This window comes from Mustela putorius, unplaced genomic scaffold (assembly GCF_011764305.1).
Source record: "Mustela putorius furo isolate JIRA1106 unplaced genomic scaffold, ASM1176430v1.1 tig00000868_pilon_pilon_pilon, whole genome shotgun sequence".
Taxonomy (NCBI): domain Eukaryota; kingdom Metazoa; phylum Chordata; class Mammalia; order Carnivora; family Mustelidae; genus Mustela; species Mustela putorius.
Window position 1 is genome coordinate 6,837,114 of NW_025421502.1, and position 19,492 is coordinate 6,856,605.

The 19,492-nt window shown below is 41.1% G+C and overlaps 1 protein-coding gene across 1 annotated transcript; it reads right to left on the bottom strand.

Moving 5' to 3' along the window:
* Nucleotides 1-10,038: 10,038 nt before the first annotated feature.
* On the bottom strand, nt 10,039-14,642 carry RPL34 (ribosomal protein L34). The gene is made up of 5 exons (XM_004748102.3): nt 14,584-14,642; nt 13,124-13,197; nt 12,942-13,041; nt 12,553-12,656; nt 10,039-10,163 (listed from the first exon to the last, which is right to left on the bottom strand). The coding sequence occupies exons 2-5, from the start codon at nt 13,186-13,188 to the stop codon at nt 10,079-10,081; spliced, it is 354 nt and encodes a 117-aa protein (XP_004748159.1). The 5' UTR covers nt 13,189-13,197; nt 14,584-14,642; the 3' UTR covers nt 10,039-10,078.
* Nucleotides 14,643-19,492: the final 4,850 nt, after the last annotated feature.

Genomic DNA, 19,492 nt, shown 5'->3' on the forward strand with positions numbered 1-19,492 from the left:
ATCACCAGCTTCACCTGCTCGAAATTCCTTTGACAGAAGTCGTCTTTCAGCCCAGCACCAGGAATTCTAAAGCTAAAATGTAAATAAACCTAAAGGAACACACCGACTCATGTTCACACTATGGATGATGGCAGATGTGTTCTGAGGTTGGGTTTTGAGGAGAGATGGAAAGGGACCCGGAACTAAGACTGATTAAGTAGCTGCTAGGTACCAGGCATACCCGATCTTTTTAACAAGCTTGGAAGATAGGTATTCCTTTATTCAGGTTTCAGGTTCATAACAAAGATACTCAGAGCATTTAAGTAATTTCTTAAAGTAATATAACTAAGTAGTAGAGACCATGCTTTGTCCACTATACCAAGCCACATGCCTGTGTGTATGGAAAGAGGGGGCTAAGAAGAGAGATCGGAGACTTCGTATACTCCAGAAAGTCTCCCCAGGGGCAGTACCAGCATAGGGCCCAGTATACACCCAGTGCACAGTTAATGAATGTGCATGTTGAATGCACATTGAATGTGCACTGTTGAATGAACTGATGTGAATGCCATCAAAATATTCGAAACACTCATGTACTTAAAAACCCTGTGGTAACTCCCAACTGCCTGTAGTAGTAATTCTCTAAATTGTTCAGAAAGCAAAGCACTTAGAAATCATGGTGTTCTTTTTAGGGTATGACAGATATACACATTATACCACAAATTAACTTTCTGTTAATCAGATTTTGTGCAGACAATATCCAGCACCAACAATTTAAGAAAAAATGAAAATCAACACATTCATCCATACATTTATAGTTTTTTTTTCTCCTAAAAACTGGGGATCTTGGATTACCTTGCAGAAGACCCAAATTTTATGATTTGCTATTTCAAAGTGTTGAATTTCTCCTGATATTGCTCAGAAGAAAAACATAGTCTCCCTTGGTATTACACAGCACACTCCTGGAAAATTCAGTATTTACTAAAACCATGCAAAAGTACTTTTTTGTTTATATTTAAGTGGAGTTGACCAAAGCTTAGATAGTAATAAATAGGTTTCCCATCTACATAAAAATCTGATTGGGTCTTGGAAGTTCACATAGGACTCAGGACAATTTGTTGAGCAGGACTGTCCATACATGACAGAATGCATAGCATCAGTGCCCCAGTACATTTCCAACATGTCTCATAGCTGCCATCTGAGCTTGAACCATTGACTTAAACGAATCTACCAAGAGCCACGAGCACCTGAACTAAGCTGGACTGTAAGGTCTTGGAGGGCACTGGTGATACCATGTTCACCCTCAAAAGTCCATCCAGTGCCTGAAGCACAGATGTCCAATTCATTACCAAGGCGATGGAATGAATTCATATGTCCATGAATGGGAGATTTTGGAGATTCCTAATCTAGTCTTCCAGAACAGGAAGTGACTTGGCACCATAATAGACGTCGCTAGTCACAGAACCAGTGCCACAGTGGAGGCCTCTTTGCTTCTACTATTGTCCTCTTTCTATAATCTCAGCCATCTTCAACTGTGGTACTTCACTCATTTAATCTCCAGAGTTACTCAAAAGCATCCCAAGGGGAACGGGGTTTCACCAGTTTTTTGGTTTTGTTTTGTTTTTTAAGATTTTATTTATTTATTTGACAGATAGAGATCACAAATAGGCAGAGAGGCAGGCAGAGAGAGGAGGAAGCAGGCTCCCTGCTGAGCAGAGAGCCCGATGCGGGACTCAATCCCAGGACCCTGGGATCATGACCTGAGCCGAAGGCAGAGGCTTTAACCCACTGAGACACCCAGGTGCCCTGGGTTTCACCAGTTTTAAGGAAAACAATTTCTAGACTATTGCTTTCCACACGTACTCTTAAAACTGATCCCTCCCAGATAGGTGTCACCATCAATTCTCCCTCTCATCCCCTCTTGTACAATCATTTGTCTCCCATTTTACCAAAGAAAGGGTGGTGTTCCATCGTGCATTGACTGGAGGCCTGTAAAATTTGGGAGCAATAAATGGACAATTTTAAATATTGGGACCAGCACAGTCTTCTTCAAACAAACTCCTAAGGCTTCCCATCTACTCAAGAGCTGAAGAGCCAGAGCGGACCACACATTTTGCAGGATTTGTTGCAGGACTACAAACAAATGTGTACTATCCCATCAGATATCATGCCTAAACACTAGGAAAGTATAAATTGAGCCAACAAATGATTTGACAAGGTAAGTTCTAGTCTCTCCTTTGACAAACATACCTTCCAAAGGTCTTAAAGGCCAGGCCCAACATTATGATCCTAGGACTTTCATGGGCTCTCTGTCTAAGTGTGAACAGGTAGCCTGTTCCCTGCCCAGCTGCCTTTTTTCTAGACCTCTGGCCCTACCTACCTCGATGGGCCACATGTGTAGCTGTGTGGACGGCTCAGCTCATACACATCCAAGCTCCTGACACAGGCCCTGCAAATGCCCGTGGGCTTCTGGGGAGCACCTCAGGGGCACTGTTCTCCCTGAGAGACAGGCCAGAGAGGAGAACTCAGCGTACCCTACTAGTTCCCTAAATTCTTTGCTTATTGGAGAAGAGGGATACTGGCAGGGGGAAGCCAGAGCAGAGGCCCCTCTTGCCCAGCTCTGAGAGCTGTAGTGGTCGGAATAGTAAGCTACAAGAACAGATACAATCTGGCACACTGAGAACTTCCTGCCCTCATCTCTCCTGCTTTCTCCCTCCACACTCCGGCCACATGGCACCCTCTGGCCCCCAGACTGTCCTCTACTTGGAATGCTCTTTTTCTCAGATATCTTGTTCTCAGCCTTCTCAGGGCAGCCTCCCCTCACATCACTGTTTGCATCATAAGGCCCTGCTTCCCCCTTGCATTCTGTCCCTTTCCCCTGCTTTACCTCTCTCTGTAGATTAGTCATACCAATATTCCACATATTCACTCGCTCCCTCATCGGTTCATTCATTCATTGTCTCCCCTCGTTAGAATGTAATTTCCATGAAGGCAGGGATTTTTGTCTATTTTGTTTATCCTTGCCCAGAACGCTGCCTTGTAAATAGTAAACAAGTTACAAAGAATGCTTGCTTGCTTGATGTTCAAAAAATAAAAAATCAGCGCAGGACTTTGTGTCTTCCCCTATCTCACTCATGAGGGAGATGTTGGACATTGGAGTCGGGGTATCCTGGGCCACACTGGGATAACCTGACCTCAGATGAAATGCAGAATGCTGAGGAATGACAGTTTTCATTTACCATCCTCCCTTCAGTCATCTCCCTTAAATTGTCAAAGAACAGGGAATTCCTGAGAGAGAATCCCATGAAAGTGAAGCAAAAACACATTTGAAAGGGCGGTCCTGCCTTATTTTACCCAGAGGCCAAATGGGTGGCAAGACTCCATACCTCTCTCTTTTGCTTTTCTTTCTTAGAATAGGACAGAATTGTGGAAATCACCAAACAGGAACAGACTTCCAACATAAAAAGTTTAAAATCCCATGGAGGAAATGGGATGGATAGGAAACAAGAAGAAAAATAAAGAATATTTTATAAATATCCAACTGTTAGAAGAATCTATGCCTGTCTTTTTTTTTTTTTTAAGGTTTCTATGTAGCTTCAATTTGATCTATTTAAAAGGTGATTTTTTTTTCAAATTATTCACATCTTTACTGTGCTGGAAATTATATCCTTTGCAATGATTTCAGTTTAAAATGAAAAGTTCTGGCAGGGGGAAGCCATCTAAAAATGGGAAAATGTCTACAAAGTTTTTCCAAGATTTTTACGGGATATGCAAACAAAATCTTACTTTTTTTTTTTTTTAATATTATTTATATTAGAGAAAGACAGCATGAGAAAGCACACAGGCAGGAAGGAGAGAAGGAGAGGGAGAGAGAATCCCAAGTAGACTCCATGCAGGGCACAGAGCCTGCCTAGGTTTGATCTCAGAACTCCGAGATCACAACCTGAGCTGAAACTAGGACTCCAATGCTCAAAAACAGCTCTGCCACCCAGGTGCCCCAAGCAAAATCATATTTAAAGACCATTGCACTGTACCGCTCTTTTAGTGGTATACAGCTATGTAAAGACTAACCCCAAAATTTAATGGGGTAAAACAATCATTTTGTTTTTTCGCATCATCCTTTGGGTTAATTAGACTCAACAAGGCAGTTTTCTGCTGGTCTCGCTTGAGGTTTCTCACGCAGTTGCAAGCAGATGGCAGCTGTGCTAGAAGCAGGCGTCATCTAGAGCGGGGAGGGTCCACAAACTACAACCTGTGGGCTCAATCTGCCCCACAGCAGTTTTTGTGAATAAAGCTCTACTGGAGCACAGCCGTGAGCATCCCCTCGGGTACTGTCTGGGGCCACTTCTGCACTATCAGCAGAGTTGAATAGTTTCATCACAGACCATATAGCTAACAAAGTCTTTGTATGACTTATATTAAGATGCTGTAAACATTTGAATTTTCTTTAATGCCACTGGATCTTTAGGAACGTCAAGCTGTAAGCCTACTCCCAACCCAAGAGAGAGAAAGAGAGAGAGAACCAGGCCAGTTAGCAAGTGAAGCCCTCGGGCTATTTGCACAGGCCAAGGAATACAGAGGTTGAATGAGTATTAGGGGAATTCAGTCAATAATTTTGATCCTTTTTGTCCTTAATAGTAGGTTGATGCCTAAATTATCTAGGGGACTGCATAATTTAAATATCCTCTAATGCAGAAGAGAGTGTCTTTTCTCCTAACCAAACAGTTTAGGAAAGCTTTTTTTTTCCATTGATCTCCCTTAGGAAGGAAAGGAGGCACACATCTTTTGGCTCTGGGCCCACAGAGGTGGACTAAAAGCTATATAGTACCAGGGATGTTCCCTCTTAGTGATTAAGTTTGTTCATACATATCAGATTCATTCAGCTACAAATGTTGAGTGAATTCGGTTGCATGAATTGCTTTTATTTTTTAAAAAGATTTTATTTATTTATTTGAGAGAGAGAGAGAGAGAGAGCGCGTGCGCATGACCGGCATGAATAAGAGAAGCAGACTCTCTGCAGAGCAGGGAGCCTGGTGCGGGTCTTGATCCTGGGACTCTGGGATCATGACTTGAGCTGAAGGCAGATGCCCAACTGACTGAGCCACCCAAGCACCCCCATTTTTCTTCTTCTTCTTTTTTTTTAATACAATCTCTTTCTTAAGGCATTTGCACATGTTGGTTCTTATGCTTGGAATGTTCTCCCTACTTGTCACCCAACTAAAATCCACTTGTCCTTGCCACAATATGAAACCTCACTTCCTCAGAAAAGCCTACTTTACCACCCTGTGAGGGGTCCTTCTTGCCCTGTTCCACAACACTGTAGTTACTCTTGATTCTTATCCCAAAGTATGCAATTAAAAATGTATTTATTGGGGCACCTGGGTGGCTTAGTGGGTTAAGCCTCTGTCTTCGGCTCAGGTCATGATCTCAGGGTCCTGGGATCGAGCCCTACATCAGGCTCTCTGCTCAGCAGGGAGCCTGCTTCCCCATCTCTCTCTGCCTGCCTTTCTGCCTACGTGTGATGTCTGTCAAATAAATAAATGAAATCCTTAAAAAAATGTATTTATTTCCTCATTTAACATGGTCTCCCCTCTGTGCCATGACAGCAGGAAAGAGCCTGCTTTGTTGACTTCTGTATTACTATTTACCCAAGAGCACAATTTCTGGAACACAGTCGTTTCTAATAAATATTTGCTGAGTGAACAAATGAAAACTACAGCAAACTGTAAGGACTATAAATGTAGTGGCAAAATATTTATATAATCCTTCGAATTAACCAGAAACATTTAAGATTTACTCAAAATTACTAAACAGCTAGTATTTTGGAAACCTGAAAACATCTTTTGATCCAGAATTATTGTGGGTCTTATCCTTTAGAAAGAAAATTCATGAAGACCGTCTTAACTTTTCTACTCCTGGTTTAGAATACAGTGTTTATCACATATAGTTCTCATTGTTTAAAGAGATGAACCTTGCACATTTGCAAGGTTTTAAAATTATTTTCCTCTACATTCACACACCCAGATTCAATAAACGCTTTGTTTTTCTATTTTATAAAACCAAGGGGGCACCTGGGTGGCTCAGTTGTTAACTGTCTGCCTTCAGCTCAGGTCATGATCCCAGGGTCCTGGGTTCAAGCCCCACATCAGGCTCCCTGCTCAGCGGGAAGCCTCCTTCTCCCTCTTCCCCTGCCTGTGTTTCTTCTTTTGCTCTCTGTCAAATAAAATCTTAAAAAAATAAATAAATAAAATAAAAAAATCAGATCCCAGAATATTCACAGAATCAAAGCATTAATAGACATTTATTACAATTTTAAGGTGTAAATCATATATGTACGAGATATATGTAGAGCTCCTGAAACCAACAGTAATAACATATTTAAGATGTGATTTAAGGGCACGGAGCCTGGCTAGGTTTGATCTCAAGACTCCAAGATCACAACCTGAGCTGAAACCAGGAATCCAATGCTCAACCAGCTCTGCCACCCAGGTGCCCCAAGCAAAATCGTATTTGAGAAACGGCCAGTGGCTTGCTGGTAATATATTTTTTTACGATTTTATTTGACAGAGAAAGAGACAGACAGACAGTGTGCGTACACAAGCAAGCAGAACGGCAGGCAGAGGGAGAGGGAGAAGCAGGCTCCCCACTGAGCAGAGAGCCCAAAATGGGGCTCAAACCCAGGACCCTGAGATCATGACCTGAGCCAAAGGTAGTCGCTTAACCGACTGAGGCCACCCAGGCTCCCCGGTAATATTTAACATGCAGCTCCCAAGGAGAGAAAGTATTTTTTGTAGCATTTGGTGATTTCCCATATGTAAATACTCCTGCCATGATAATTTCAAGGTACCGACCAGACATCAACAAACACAGAGCTGGGAATGCATGCAATTGGTTCTCACAGCCGGAATGAGCTGGCTCCACACACCACTGGCTCTGTTGGTAATAGCTAATAATTATAAACTTGCTAAGTAATCCACCTCAGAGAAAAACCTTAATATTCCACCCTGCTTCACAATCTTACTCCCTAAGAATTGTATGTGATTTTTATTGGTGTGATGAGAAATAGTTTATATTTAAAGCTGCACGTAGTCCTGACTATCAAAATTCTGGGAACCCAAGCTCCAAATCATTAGGGTAAAAATTTTAAGTATGTTATTACATTGCTGAAAATAAACTTAATTTACTTACTTAAACATATGGAGATTTTCTGCTTTTAAGGGTAGAAGACTACCTCCCCCATCCTTCTAACAGAATTTATAAGCAATTCAATGGAAGGAGAAATTATACTAGACTTTAAAAAGAAACCACTGACTACATTCGCATGTCTTTTTAGGAAACGTCAACAATACTTAAGTCACACACACAGAACTGGATTCAATAAAAGCTTTGTTTCGCTTTTTACAAAATCAAAACGCAGAACAGTGCAGAATTCATTTTGGTTACTTGGGCAGAGTTGGTACTATATTCACACCCATCTACGTCCTTCCTGATCTACACACTACAGGTCGAATTTGGCACTGCTTTGAGTGCAGGGGTGGGAGGAGGAAGCTGGACTGCACAGTGCGGGGGGAAGAGGTGAGGAGAGGCATAAGCAAAGGGCAGCTGAAGAAGGATGGCCTGTGGTCAAGAACTTCAGTGGCTCAACTAACACAGGTGAAGAAATGGGTCACCGATCAGGAACATCTCATAACTATTAATGTTATGGAATTGGCAAGTCTGTGTCCCCCTCAAAATTCCTAAGTGGAAACCCTACTCCCTAGTGTGATGGTGTAAGTAGCAGGGGGGGCCTTTGGGAGGTAATTAATCTTGAGGGTGAAGCCCTCATAATGGCATCAGCACCCTTGTAAGAGACACAAGAGGGCTTGCTTCTCTTTTTCCATCATGTGGATACAAGGAGATAGCTCTCTGCTAACTAGTAAGAGGGCCCTCACTAAGAACTGAATCAGCCAGCACTCTGAGTTTAGCCCTATCAGTCTAGCACTAGGAGAAATGTTTGTATTTTAAGTCCCTCAGACTGTGGTAATTAGTTACAGCAGCCTGAGGCAGACCAAGACACTTAGGAAGCACTATTGCAACCCTAGGAACTAAAGCTTCATATATGTACCATACTTCAGTGCCAGCTTATCAATTTAAAAACAATCACTATAAATGAAATGATCAAATATGTAAGAATGCTCACGAGTATTAAAAAAGAAAAACTGGAAATCACCTAAATGTTCGAAAGGGAGTCAATTGTGGCATGTAGATTTGATGGCAGATGCAGCCACTGAAATATTTTTCCATAAAGTGGGTTGAAAATTTATATAGATCCCTCCAATTTTGATTTAAAATCTATGCCTAGAAAACAAAATGGGGAAACATCGAATGGTTAAATAACCTATATACTGAAATAAAAGGGGATTTTTTTCATTTGTTTTTTTCCATACTTTTCAAATTGTCTGCAAAGACATTTTACGGAACTGAGAATGTTGCAAATTTAAAAAAGGTTAAACCACTTAACAAATACATTCTTTGGAAAGTATGTAACTTTAATGCTTTTCTCAAAACTTCTTAACCTACTCATCTTGCTGAACCTTAGTCTAACTCACCAGGTAGTCTGTGTTCAGCCAAGCTGTCCTACGCACCGCACCCTGAGCAGTAGAGGGAAGCATATGGGTGCTGGGCTGGCAAACAGAGGCTGTCCCCTCTATAGCCAGTATTCAACAATTACAAGCTAGATTAGTTTACAACGTAAGCAAATAACTGAATTAAAATGTTGAGACATTGTTTAATGTTATTTTAAACATACGCACTTTCACATTCTTATAACACACACACCAAGTCACCAAACTTGTCCCTGTAGTATGGGTTGGCCTAAGTCATCTACCTCAGAATTCCACATTTTCCTTATAACCCCATTAGAAATCTTATTTTATATCATAATTAAACATTACAGAAGGTAACTATTACCTGGTGGATCTCAATTAAGACTAGGCTGACAATAGGGGCCTCAGCTATCATTTGTCTTTGTGGGGAGTGACAGTCATTTGATTTCAACCACTAAGTATATCATTTGCAAAAATCTTAAAAACAAATGGCTCTGGGTACTATTATATAACCTGCGTGCCTCCGTTTCCTTATTTGCAAACTGGGGATAACATAGGTGTCACGGGGTTATCAAAGAAGACGTGAAGTATTTTGAAGCGTCACACATGGCAAAGCTAGGATTAGAAATTCTTTACTGCTGGAGTTCCTGTGTCAGCTTAGCCACTTACTAGTTCCAGGACACCTTTCCTCTTCAAAAGGACGGTCATTTTTAAGAGGAAACACTCCTCTGCCTGAGACATCTAAGTTACATCATACTAGTAACAGAACACCTAGACTGAGGAAAGGTCAAAATATATAGAAAGCTCTTTTGGGGACTAGATTTCTTTGCTTGTGCAAACAGCCTGCCTCTGCTCTCTATGCTCCCCTGAGATTAGAACATTAGAAAATGCTTGGTACTGTCTCAGCACTGTAAGAATGAGCTACTCTCACTCTTTACACACTTTTATATTATTAAGAGTTGTTAGAAGTATCACACAGCTTTCAAGAATAAATATAACCAAGGTCTGTTACTTTAATTTCTGAAATGATTATAAATTCAACATCAACCAGTTTGAATTTCATTAGATCCATGACAAGTTTTGTATTTAAGAGCTCATTATTTGCTGAATATGAAGTTCCAAACTCTCCAATATAGACCATTTTGAACTGACCTAAAGAAATGGAAGGTTTAAATAAGATGGTGTAAGATTCCATTCCAAAGAACTTATTGAACACTGTTATTCTGTCCTGTCAACACTGGTGCTGAAGGAAACTCTATGGCAATTATTCAGAGGAATTAAAAGAAACATCCAGATTTTTTTAAGGGCCACTTTTCTCAAACCGTCCAAGTCTTCCAGAGCTGCCATCAAAAAATTCTACCTATCACTAACCTCCACTTCCTCTGTTTCAGAAAAAGCAATCACCTAAAAATAATGAAATCCCCAAACACCATAGAAATGGGTATACTAACAAATTAAAACAGCAATAACAGATCAAGCCTTTTGATTTTTTTATTACTCAAAACTGCTTCATTTTTTTATTTAGCTTTCTGACTCTGTGCTTGTGCCTTCAATACTTTCACAACGATTTTCTGCTCCTCGATAAGGAAAGCACGCTTGATCCTAGAAAGAAAAATATTAAATTAACACTTATAAGTAAACAAAACCTACAAGTACAGACTAAACTAAATTGCAGGAGCTGCAATTAGATGGGCAGGCCGTTTGGCTGAAGGTATTCCTGCGCTGGCATTTAAAGCAGGATAATCCCTCAATTCTATGCTGATTGCACCTGCCCTCTTCTTCTGAGTCATGAAGGAATTATGTGTGCAGAATCAAAATGGTGGGTTAAAAGATATTAGCAACAGGCAATATCTCAAGTGTGAAGATTCTACAGCTTGAATGAGGCCACCTCTGCGACTTACTAGCTATGTGATCTTGGGCAAGTTACCTTCTCTGTCTTAAGGTACAGCAGTAAGTTCATACCCATTTCACAAGACTTTATGAGATGAAACTTGGGAAAGAGATGCAATTTCTGTACTCTGAATCTCCATTTAGAGAGAAAGTACTTTTTATTAATGACTTTTATTACAGTGCATAGGACCTGACAAACAGCTGGTTCTCACTACCATTTGTTAAAAGCAAAGTTACCTCCAGAGAGAAATTAAATTCCCAAAAAAACCTGTCCCACCTACGCTTTTTTATTGGTACCCCTGTTTATCTAATAACCCTGCCTGATAGTCCTGGGATTTTGGACTCATTCCCTAAAAACTTATTCAAAGACCACACTCCTCTCAGAGTCCTAGCTAACACTAACCTACAGACTACCAGTAGACCTACTCCCAAATCTCTTAAGAGCTAGGGCCTGTAAATCCTATTTTTAATAATGTGCCCATGATTATGTTTAGCAAAATCTGGGAACCAAACACTGGTAAAAAGCTAAACCCTTTTACCTTAAAACTAACTCATGACCCTCTCATCTCCAATATACCTTTCCAATCTCATTTCTCATTCCTTTACATTCCTTGCCTACAATGCCCTTTCAACTTCTTGGGCAACATTTACCTATCATTCCAATGCCATTCCCAGAGTCCCACCAACTTGAAGGTAATTACCTCTTCAAAACTTCATAGTTCAGCTTTCCTGTATTTCATGCAAGTTACATTGATTTTCTATTTGTATTACTATAACATGCCTTACCATCCCCCTACAAATTAACTCCTGAAAGGCAGAGTGAACTTGCCAAGTTTGGTTTAGAAACTCACTTTAACCATTTTATAGAACTGAATAAATTGGAGGCAACCCACCTTAATGAACCAGCTCCTTAACTTGTGAAGACCAACTTACCTCACAAATTCTTCCACTTAGTCTTTGGAGGCAATTCATGTTTATAAAATCAGTTAGTTTAAAAGCAAGGGCCTCAATAAAAACTAGAATGAATCCCAGTGCCGTCCCTTAGCGGCTACGTGAATTTAAACAAGCCTTGGTTTCTTCACAAGAAGTAAAACAGAAACCTGTCCCAGATGGACTTGTGACAATGTTTATCATCAAAACACCCAGTAAATGTTACCATCACAGACTCCACCGTTTCCACTCCTACCTAGGCCACTACCAATTCTTTCACGTACCCAAGTCCTGTCCTCTACCTGGAACACTCTCATCTCCTATAACCCACTCCACCCAGCCTTTAGGTCTTAATGCAGGTGCCAGTGCCTCAACCTTCATGAAGAAGAGGAACTGAACTGTTCCAAGCACTCACCTTTTGTTGAAAGAACATGGTTACTATTCATTCTGCTGTAGGTTTAGATTCTGGCCCACCAAAGGCCCTGCTTGAAACCCATCAATCCCTCCATGTTTAAGGATCAAGCTAAAAATCTGTCTTGTAAGGGCCTTCCTGATCTGTGACTTGTACCTTTCATCTATTACCTCCCACAACACTGCTCCAGCCACACCAGAACATCTAGTTATTTTGTTTTTTTAAAAGATTTACTTTAAATATTTAAAAAGATTTGACAGACAAGAGAACAGAAGTAGGCAGAGAGGCAGGCAGAGAGAGAGAGAGAGAAGCAGGCAGGTTCCCTGCTGAGCAGAGAGCTGGATGTGGGGCTCGACCTCAGGACCCTGAGATCATGACCGGAACCAAAGGCTTTAACCCACTGAGCCACCCAGGTGCCCCACATCTATTTATTTTGTTCCTACAATTTTAAGACCTTCCACTCTCCATCTACCTGAGTAACCTACAACTTACTAGTTTCTTATCTGCGTCCCCAACAAAACCAAGGTCAATTTAATTTCTACATCTAGCCCAAGAATGTCCCGAAATCTCAAGTGAATTAGTTTGAACCAGCATTATTTATTAGTCCGTAGAGCACCAATTATCCCTAGTCTAGGAAGGATTCCAAAATACGCAACTTTTGTGTAAGTTCACTAGTCTTCTATGATTAGCATGCAATGGAACCAGACACATGCGCACACAAGTTTTAGAAAGTCCACTGGATTTAAGAGTTATATTTACCTGTCACGAACACACTTGGCACACATGGAACCACCGTACGCCCTGCTGACATGTTTTTTCGTTTTAGACAACCTCATAAGCACTTTAGGCCTCACAGCACGAACCTGCAAAGTCAACGCTGAGATTATTTTGATGGTTTAACAGAAACTGTCCTGGATTTGACATGTGGGCAGGCTAGGTCAGAACAGGAAATGGTATACTCATTTATCTGAAAGGCATTTCACTGCATCTGTCATTTAGGCTTTAAAAGTCTATGCTCTTGACAGACTTGGATCATGGATAATTAGCACTTCTCAACCTTCCCAGTGGCAACCTCTCCTTCACTCATTCTCTTACCAAGGTATTAATGCTCACTAGCTCTTGTTATTCATAACAGAAGGATCACTTACTCCTCGAAGTCGGCCTGGGCACACGCCACATGCAGATTTCGGTGCTTTCCCAACCTTCTTGGTATAAAGGTAAACGATTCTATTACCTGGGGTTCGGGACCTAGGAAGCGAGAAGATAGGGAAAAGCTCAGCATTCTGCAGAGTAAACAACAATATGTATTTTGAATTTCAGAAATACTTACAGCCTAGTTTTATTAGAGGCTGTATTGTAGGACAGCCTACGACGGTAGGTCAAACGCTGGACCATTCTGAATGCCTGAATTAAGAATGGAATAAAACTGAATTGTGGAAATAATTCAAACCTCACAACAAAACGGCATCACCAAATTCATACATTCCATATACATATTCTCATATACAGTAATCCTTAAAGTACCTTATGAAAAGAACTCCGTACTTTAAAACTACTTATATTTAAAAGTGATTGGTAAGAATGCTAGGAGGCCCATGTTTGTTTTCCTGACAGTCACCAATGATGGCACTTGATTAAAATCTGCCAGACTTATTTCTCAGTAAATCTGATTCGGTTTGGCATGGTGTCCAGAAAAGTGTTACTAACAGGAAAATTTACAACAGTTTTTAAAGGAACATTTAAGTTATACCCTCACTTATGCCATCCACTGGAATACTGCACAAGGGGCTACCCAGGCTCCTTTTCTCTAAAACAAGATTTTTACTGAGTTCACATGGCTGTCACTAAGATTAAATAACAGAAGCGAACCTGCTCAACCTACTGGAGTGCCTGTCCTATAAAAGATGCTCAGGGCTCAGTGACTCAGCCCCAAGTAGCATGTGGGACAAGCCAAGCGCCAACTAATACTTATTTTGGTATCCAAGTGTCTTTGAATTACAGCATCTTTTTTTTCTCCCCTCATTTACCAACAGAAAATAATACTGAATGAGGTCACTTAGCAAATCGGATATGCAAGTACACACAGGAACCGTTTTTCAGTTAACCACTCAAAGTAACAGGAAAACGTAAACAAGACTTGAATCCTCATTTTTTAACCCCAAACTTCGCAATGACTACATCACATGCGATGTAAAAGAAAACAACCTTCATTTGTTGGTATAAGCTCCTAACATCACACCAAAACAGAAGGTTGACACCAAAGGCCAATGCGGGAGATCCAAACAGCCACCATTCCGTTTACAGCTCTAAAACCAAGACAGAATACTCCCCTTAACATTTTTTTTTTTTTTTAATCTCCCTTGGTACTGGCCTTGGAAATGAAAACATTTTGAAATAACGACCCGGACATACTGGTCGTCCGCCATCCCAAAGCCTAAACATATATGCAGGCCCAATGATAAAATGTGTGCGTAAGATATAAAATGTTCTGCGATGCCGCAGTCTCAACCTGCCGGGTGACAACTCGTAGGTCTCCAAACGCGACTTCTAAGCCGGCCAAGGCCCGAGTTGTGAGCTCTCCAGGTACTCCTGGCTCGGGAAGGGAGGTCCGGATGGATGGCTGTCTGAAGCTAAAAAGCCGGGGCCCCGCTCACCACCAGCCTTCCTCCTGAACCTTTAACCCCACGCCAGTTCAAAGAGCTAAGCCTGAGAGATCCTGGCTCCCCCAACTACCCCGATGGCAGCCGATTGTAAGGAGTAGGGGTACTGAGACGTAAAAGCCAACCATACCTACGGAAGCCGTCCCCGGAAGAGGAAAACGGAAGCGCATGCAAGTTTAAAGGTTAACTCTGACTGCGCGGGATAGGAAGTTACGTCAGAAACAGCGCCGCCTTGGTGTACGGATGCCTCCCAGCGCCCCTCAGTCAGCGGGAGATGCATAGAGCTGCCATGTTGTACGGCAACTGGCGAGCTGCCCTTGCCCTGGGGGTCTGCACGTTAGCCCTCAGCAACAGCGCCACACAAAGCTCTTCTGGGAATCGCTGGAGAAACAAATGCAAATAACAAAGGGACCTGCAAAGGGCAGAGGTGGGACAAAGTCAACTTTTTTCATTCTGAGGGACGCACGACGCGTTGAACCCAAAGAGCACTGGCTTTGTAGTTAGTCGAGGATTTAGATCCCAGTTCTGACACTTGTTACTAGGTGACCTTTGTAAGAGAGTAAAGAGAGTAAAGTTACTCTGAATTTCCCTTCTTTTTTCTTGTCATTCATCCAAAGCACAAGGTTAACAAATTGGATTTAAATCTAGTATCTGCTAATTATTAGCTGTGTTATTTTTTTTAAAATATTTTATTTATTTATTTGACAGGCAGAGATCACAAGTAGGTAGCGAGGCAGGCAGAGAGAGAGGAGGAAGCAGGCTCCCCGCTGAGCAGAGAGCCGGATATGGGGCTCGATCCCATGACCCTGGGATCATGACCTGAGCCGAAAGCAGGTGCCCCTTAGCTGTGTTATTTTGAGCAAGTCTTTTTTCTTCTAAGATTTTATTTATTTATTTGACAAACAGAGGTCACAAGTAGACAGAGAGGCAGACAGAGAGAGGAGGAAGCACGCTCTGCCCAGAGCTGAGAGCCGGATTCGGCTGATCCCAGGACCCTGAGATCGTGACCTAAGCTGAGGGCAGAGGTTTAACCCACTGAGCCACCCAGGCGCCCCTTGAGCAAGTCTTTAAATGAGTCATGCCGTGATCAAAGGCGGAATAAAACTGAAGCACTTAGCACAGGTCTTGTCCAAAGCAGGTGCTCAATAAATGGTGGCTAATTTTATGGTTATGTACAGAGCTTCTCATAGGTAATAAAGTTTGAGCTGGGCCTGTGCCATGTGAAAGTCTACATTAAGTGCCTAGGTGTATTTTTTTTAAAAGACAAGAGTCCTTAGTTTTCACTATATTGCCTAAGAGGTTCATGACCTCCAAAAAACTAAAGAGCACTTTGACGGGTCCTAAGGAAAAAATGCTAAAAAGGGCCTTTAAATCCTTATCTTACGCTCCCTGATAACAGACTGAGAGAGAGCAGCTCGCTGGTGTATTGGGGAATGCCCTTAAAAAATATCCGACGCCTAAGGAAGTGACGAAGTAGGAGCAGGGGATCCACCACTGAGGCCTCAGCTGTTCCTATCAAGAGCTCTGGAATGAGGATGGCTCTTCATAGTGGTCCCAAATCCACTATGGGAGCCAGTAGGGAGCCAGGTCTTTATACTTCCGCATCAGTCAGTCCTGAGCCTGGATGCCTTTGGTCCGTGGGTGAGGCAGTTTCTTGAAGCTGAGAGCAGCCTCTAGTGAGGGAAGCTGCTGTGAGCCTCCTGCATTGTCCCTGAAGAGGGGATTTGAGTCTAGAGCCTCCTAGTAGCCCCTAAAGTTCCCTTCCCCGCTTCCCAGCCTGACTGTTGAGGTGAGAAAGCAGGCAAGCAACTGGGGACAGACGCCCTCTTCCTATTAGAGATCTGTCTTGGTTGGTGAGTCCTGTTACTTACGTCATCCCTCACATCTTTGTCACCATGGAAGGCTCTGGTTATAGCCTCCCCTTTGCTGACTCTCAAATAGCTGCTTCTCCCCTGATGTAATCATGAGTTACTTTCTACTTTCCATCCTTCATGTTTTGTCCTTCTGGTAGTCCCTTTGTCTTGCATTTTTTTTGATCTGTCTTATCAGAGATGTGGGCATCTTATTAAACGTTTCCAAGAAACTCCTCTGTTTTTATTAATCTTTCTGGCTCTCAGTTCCCCATTCATTGACTTCTGTGTACTCTAACTAATTATTCTATAAACCTTTGTGAGATTGAAATAAGATGAACCTATCACACTTTTTTTCCTGGCTCAGTCTGGGAAACTTTGAGGTTTAAAATTCATGTATTTGAGAGATTTTTCATAAAAGGTACTAATTTCAATGTGGTCAAATGTATCTTTGCTGAGTTTATGCGTTTTGCATCTTGTTTCAAAAATGCTTTTCTACTCAACAGTCTAAGATAATCACCTATATTTTCTAGTGATTTAAAGTCTTGTTATTGACTCATTTAGAGTTAATTTTTGTGTATAGAGTGAGGTAGGGATACAATTTTCTTTCTTTTTAGTATGTATAATCTTATTTTTTTTCCAACTCCACTTACCGAATACCCCCTTTCCCCACCAGTCTGATATCTTAGCTGTGTTGTACGGCAATGTTCCCTATCTGTGTGGGTCTGTTTCTGGCTCTTCACTCTATTCCACTGGTCATGTTGCCTTAATTAGTTCCACACTCTCTAAATTCTTTAGTAGATCCTAAGTACTAGAAGTACAAATATGCACTACTTTTCCTTCTTTTTTGGAACGAAAAATCCTGACCTTTTCTCTCTCCCAGATACATTTTAGAGTCTGCTACTCTGAGTTTTGCTTGCATTTGCGTTGAACCTGGGTCAATTAGAAGAGAATTAACATTTTTGTGATATGAAGTTTTCATAAATATGAATGTAGCATCTCTCAACGTATAAGTCCTCTTTTTTTAAAATTTTTTTTTTTTGAGAGAGAGAGGGGGTGGGGGGATGGGACAGAGAGAAAGGAAGCGAAAGTCCTAAGCAGACTCTGCCCTGAGCACAGAGCCGAACAGGATGGCCCTGAGGTTACAGCCTGAGCTGAAACTATCACGACCTGAGCTGAATCCATGGGCTGGATGCTTAACTCACTGTGCCAACCAGGCACCCTATTTAAGTCCTCTTTAATATCCCTTAATAAAGTTTTATAATTTTTCTGGAGAGATTTGCATGCCTTTTGTTAGATTAATTTCTAGGTTAATTAAAGTTGACATTTTCTGATTCTGTTGTGAAAGGTATGTTTTTAAGTCTGTATTCTATTTTTTTGTTGTTGATATATAGGAACGGAGTTGCTTGTATATTAATTTTACTTTCAGCCATCTTGATAAATTCTATTACTAGTAATTTGTATGAAGATTCTTTTGGATTTTCTAAGATTTGCTTGAAGCAGAATTTTTAATCTTTGCACATACAATACATATATAATTTTATAAATTTTCACAGACTGAACACACCTAGATAAGACACAGTATCATCAGCACTCCAAATGACTTCTCTACCTACGCCCATTCTTTCCTCTTCTCCAAGGGTAACCTCTACTCTGACTTCTACCTCATAGATAAGTTTTGCCGACTTTTGGCAAAATTTATATATACATGAACAAAATTCTTTGTATCTTGCTTCTTTGTTCAATCTTGTTTATAATATTCATTTATGTATTTTTAAAATTCCCATAGCTCAATAGAATTCCATTGAGCAAACATACTACTATTCTTCTGTTGAAGGCCATAAGGTGGTTTTCAAGTTTAGGCTACCCTGAACAGTGCTGCTACTACAGTACGTGTATTTTGTGAAGAAAATGTATACTTTTCAGTTGGGTATAAACCTAGAAGTGGAATTGGTGGGTCATAGAGTATGTGTGATAGGCAGAAGGCTAAGAATTCTAGGATGACCCCAGTGACTTCTGTCCTATGGTGATATTCTCGTAATTAAGGTTGTGGCAAAAGGGATTTTGAAGGTGTAATTAAGGTTACTACTCAGTTGACCACAAGTGAAGCAAAAATTAGGATTGGCCTGAAAGAATATGATGCAAGGTATCAACAGCTTCTGCTATGCTAAATAAGAATTCAAGGTTGGTGATTTTTTTTCCCTTTCAGTACTTTGAAAATATCAGTCTGTTGTGTTTTGGTTTCTATGGTCTCTTGAGAAGTCAAATCATTCTTATTTTTTCTTCTTTAAAAGGAATTTTTTTTTTCTAGCTATCTTTGGGAACATTTTCTCTTTAGTTTTGGTTTCCATTAGTTTTACTATGATGTGTTTAGTCAAGCTTTTCTTTATTCTGTGAGGTTTATAGGGTCTTTTATATCTGTATCTTGAGAGCTTTCATGAAATTTTAAGAAATTCTCAGCCATTATCTGTTCAGATATTGCTTCTGCCCCATTTTCTTTCCTTCTGGGAACTCCAGCTCTACACTGTATTCTTATCGCTGTATCTCTAGGTCTCTCTTCTAGTTATTAATTGCAGTAAAACCAATCATCTCAAACTTAGTGTTATAAAATAACAACCATTTTATTATGCTCCTGGTTTCCACTATGCTCAAGGCCTGGGCCCTAATTCCAGCATGGGAGAGGTGGGGGGAAGGAGGTGCTTCCCAATAGTGTCTACCTGGAGATAATGTCAGATCCCACAGGTTAAGGACTCAGTCCCACAAAACTGCCTTTCACTTCAGATGTCCCTTATGAGTCCATCTTGTTACCTGTGTTTCTGACCAGCCGGCTCTAAAGCAGAAGTTCTCATGACTCCTCCTTGGGTTTGATGAACTTGGCTCATAGACCTCAGGAAATCCATTTTCCCACCAAATTACCAAATTATTACAGAAGGTATTAATACCAGATGGAGACATACACAGGGTGAGGGCCCCCAAAGAGGATCTTTTGTTACGATGGAGTTTAGGCCTGGCACAGTGACACATGGAAGTGTTTTGGTTCCCCAACCAGTTCTGGAACCACATGGTTGGTTTTTCAGGCAACCAGCCCCTAGCTTTAGGTGAGGCCCCAAGTCACCACAGTTACACAACAGAAAACTTTCTACCTCTTATCACTTAGGAAATTATAGGGGTTTTTGGAGCCATATGTCA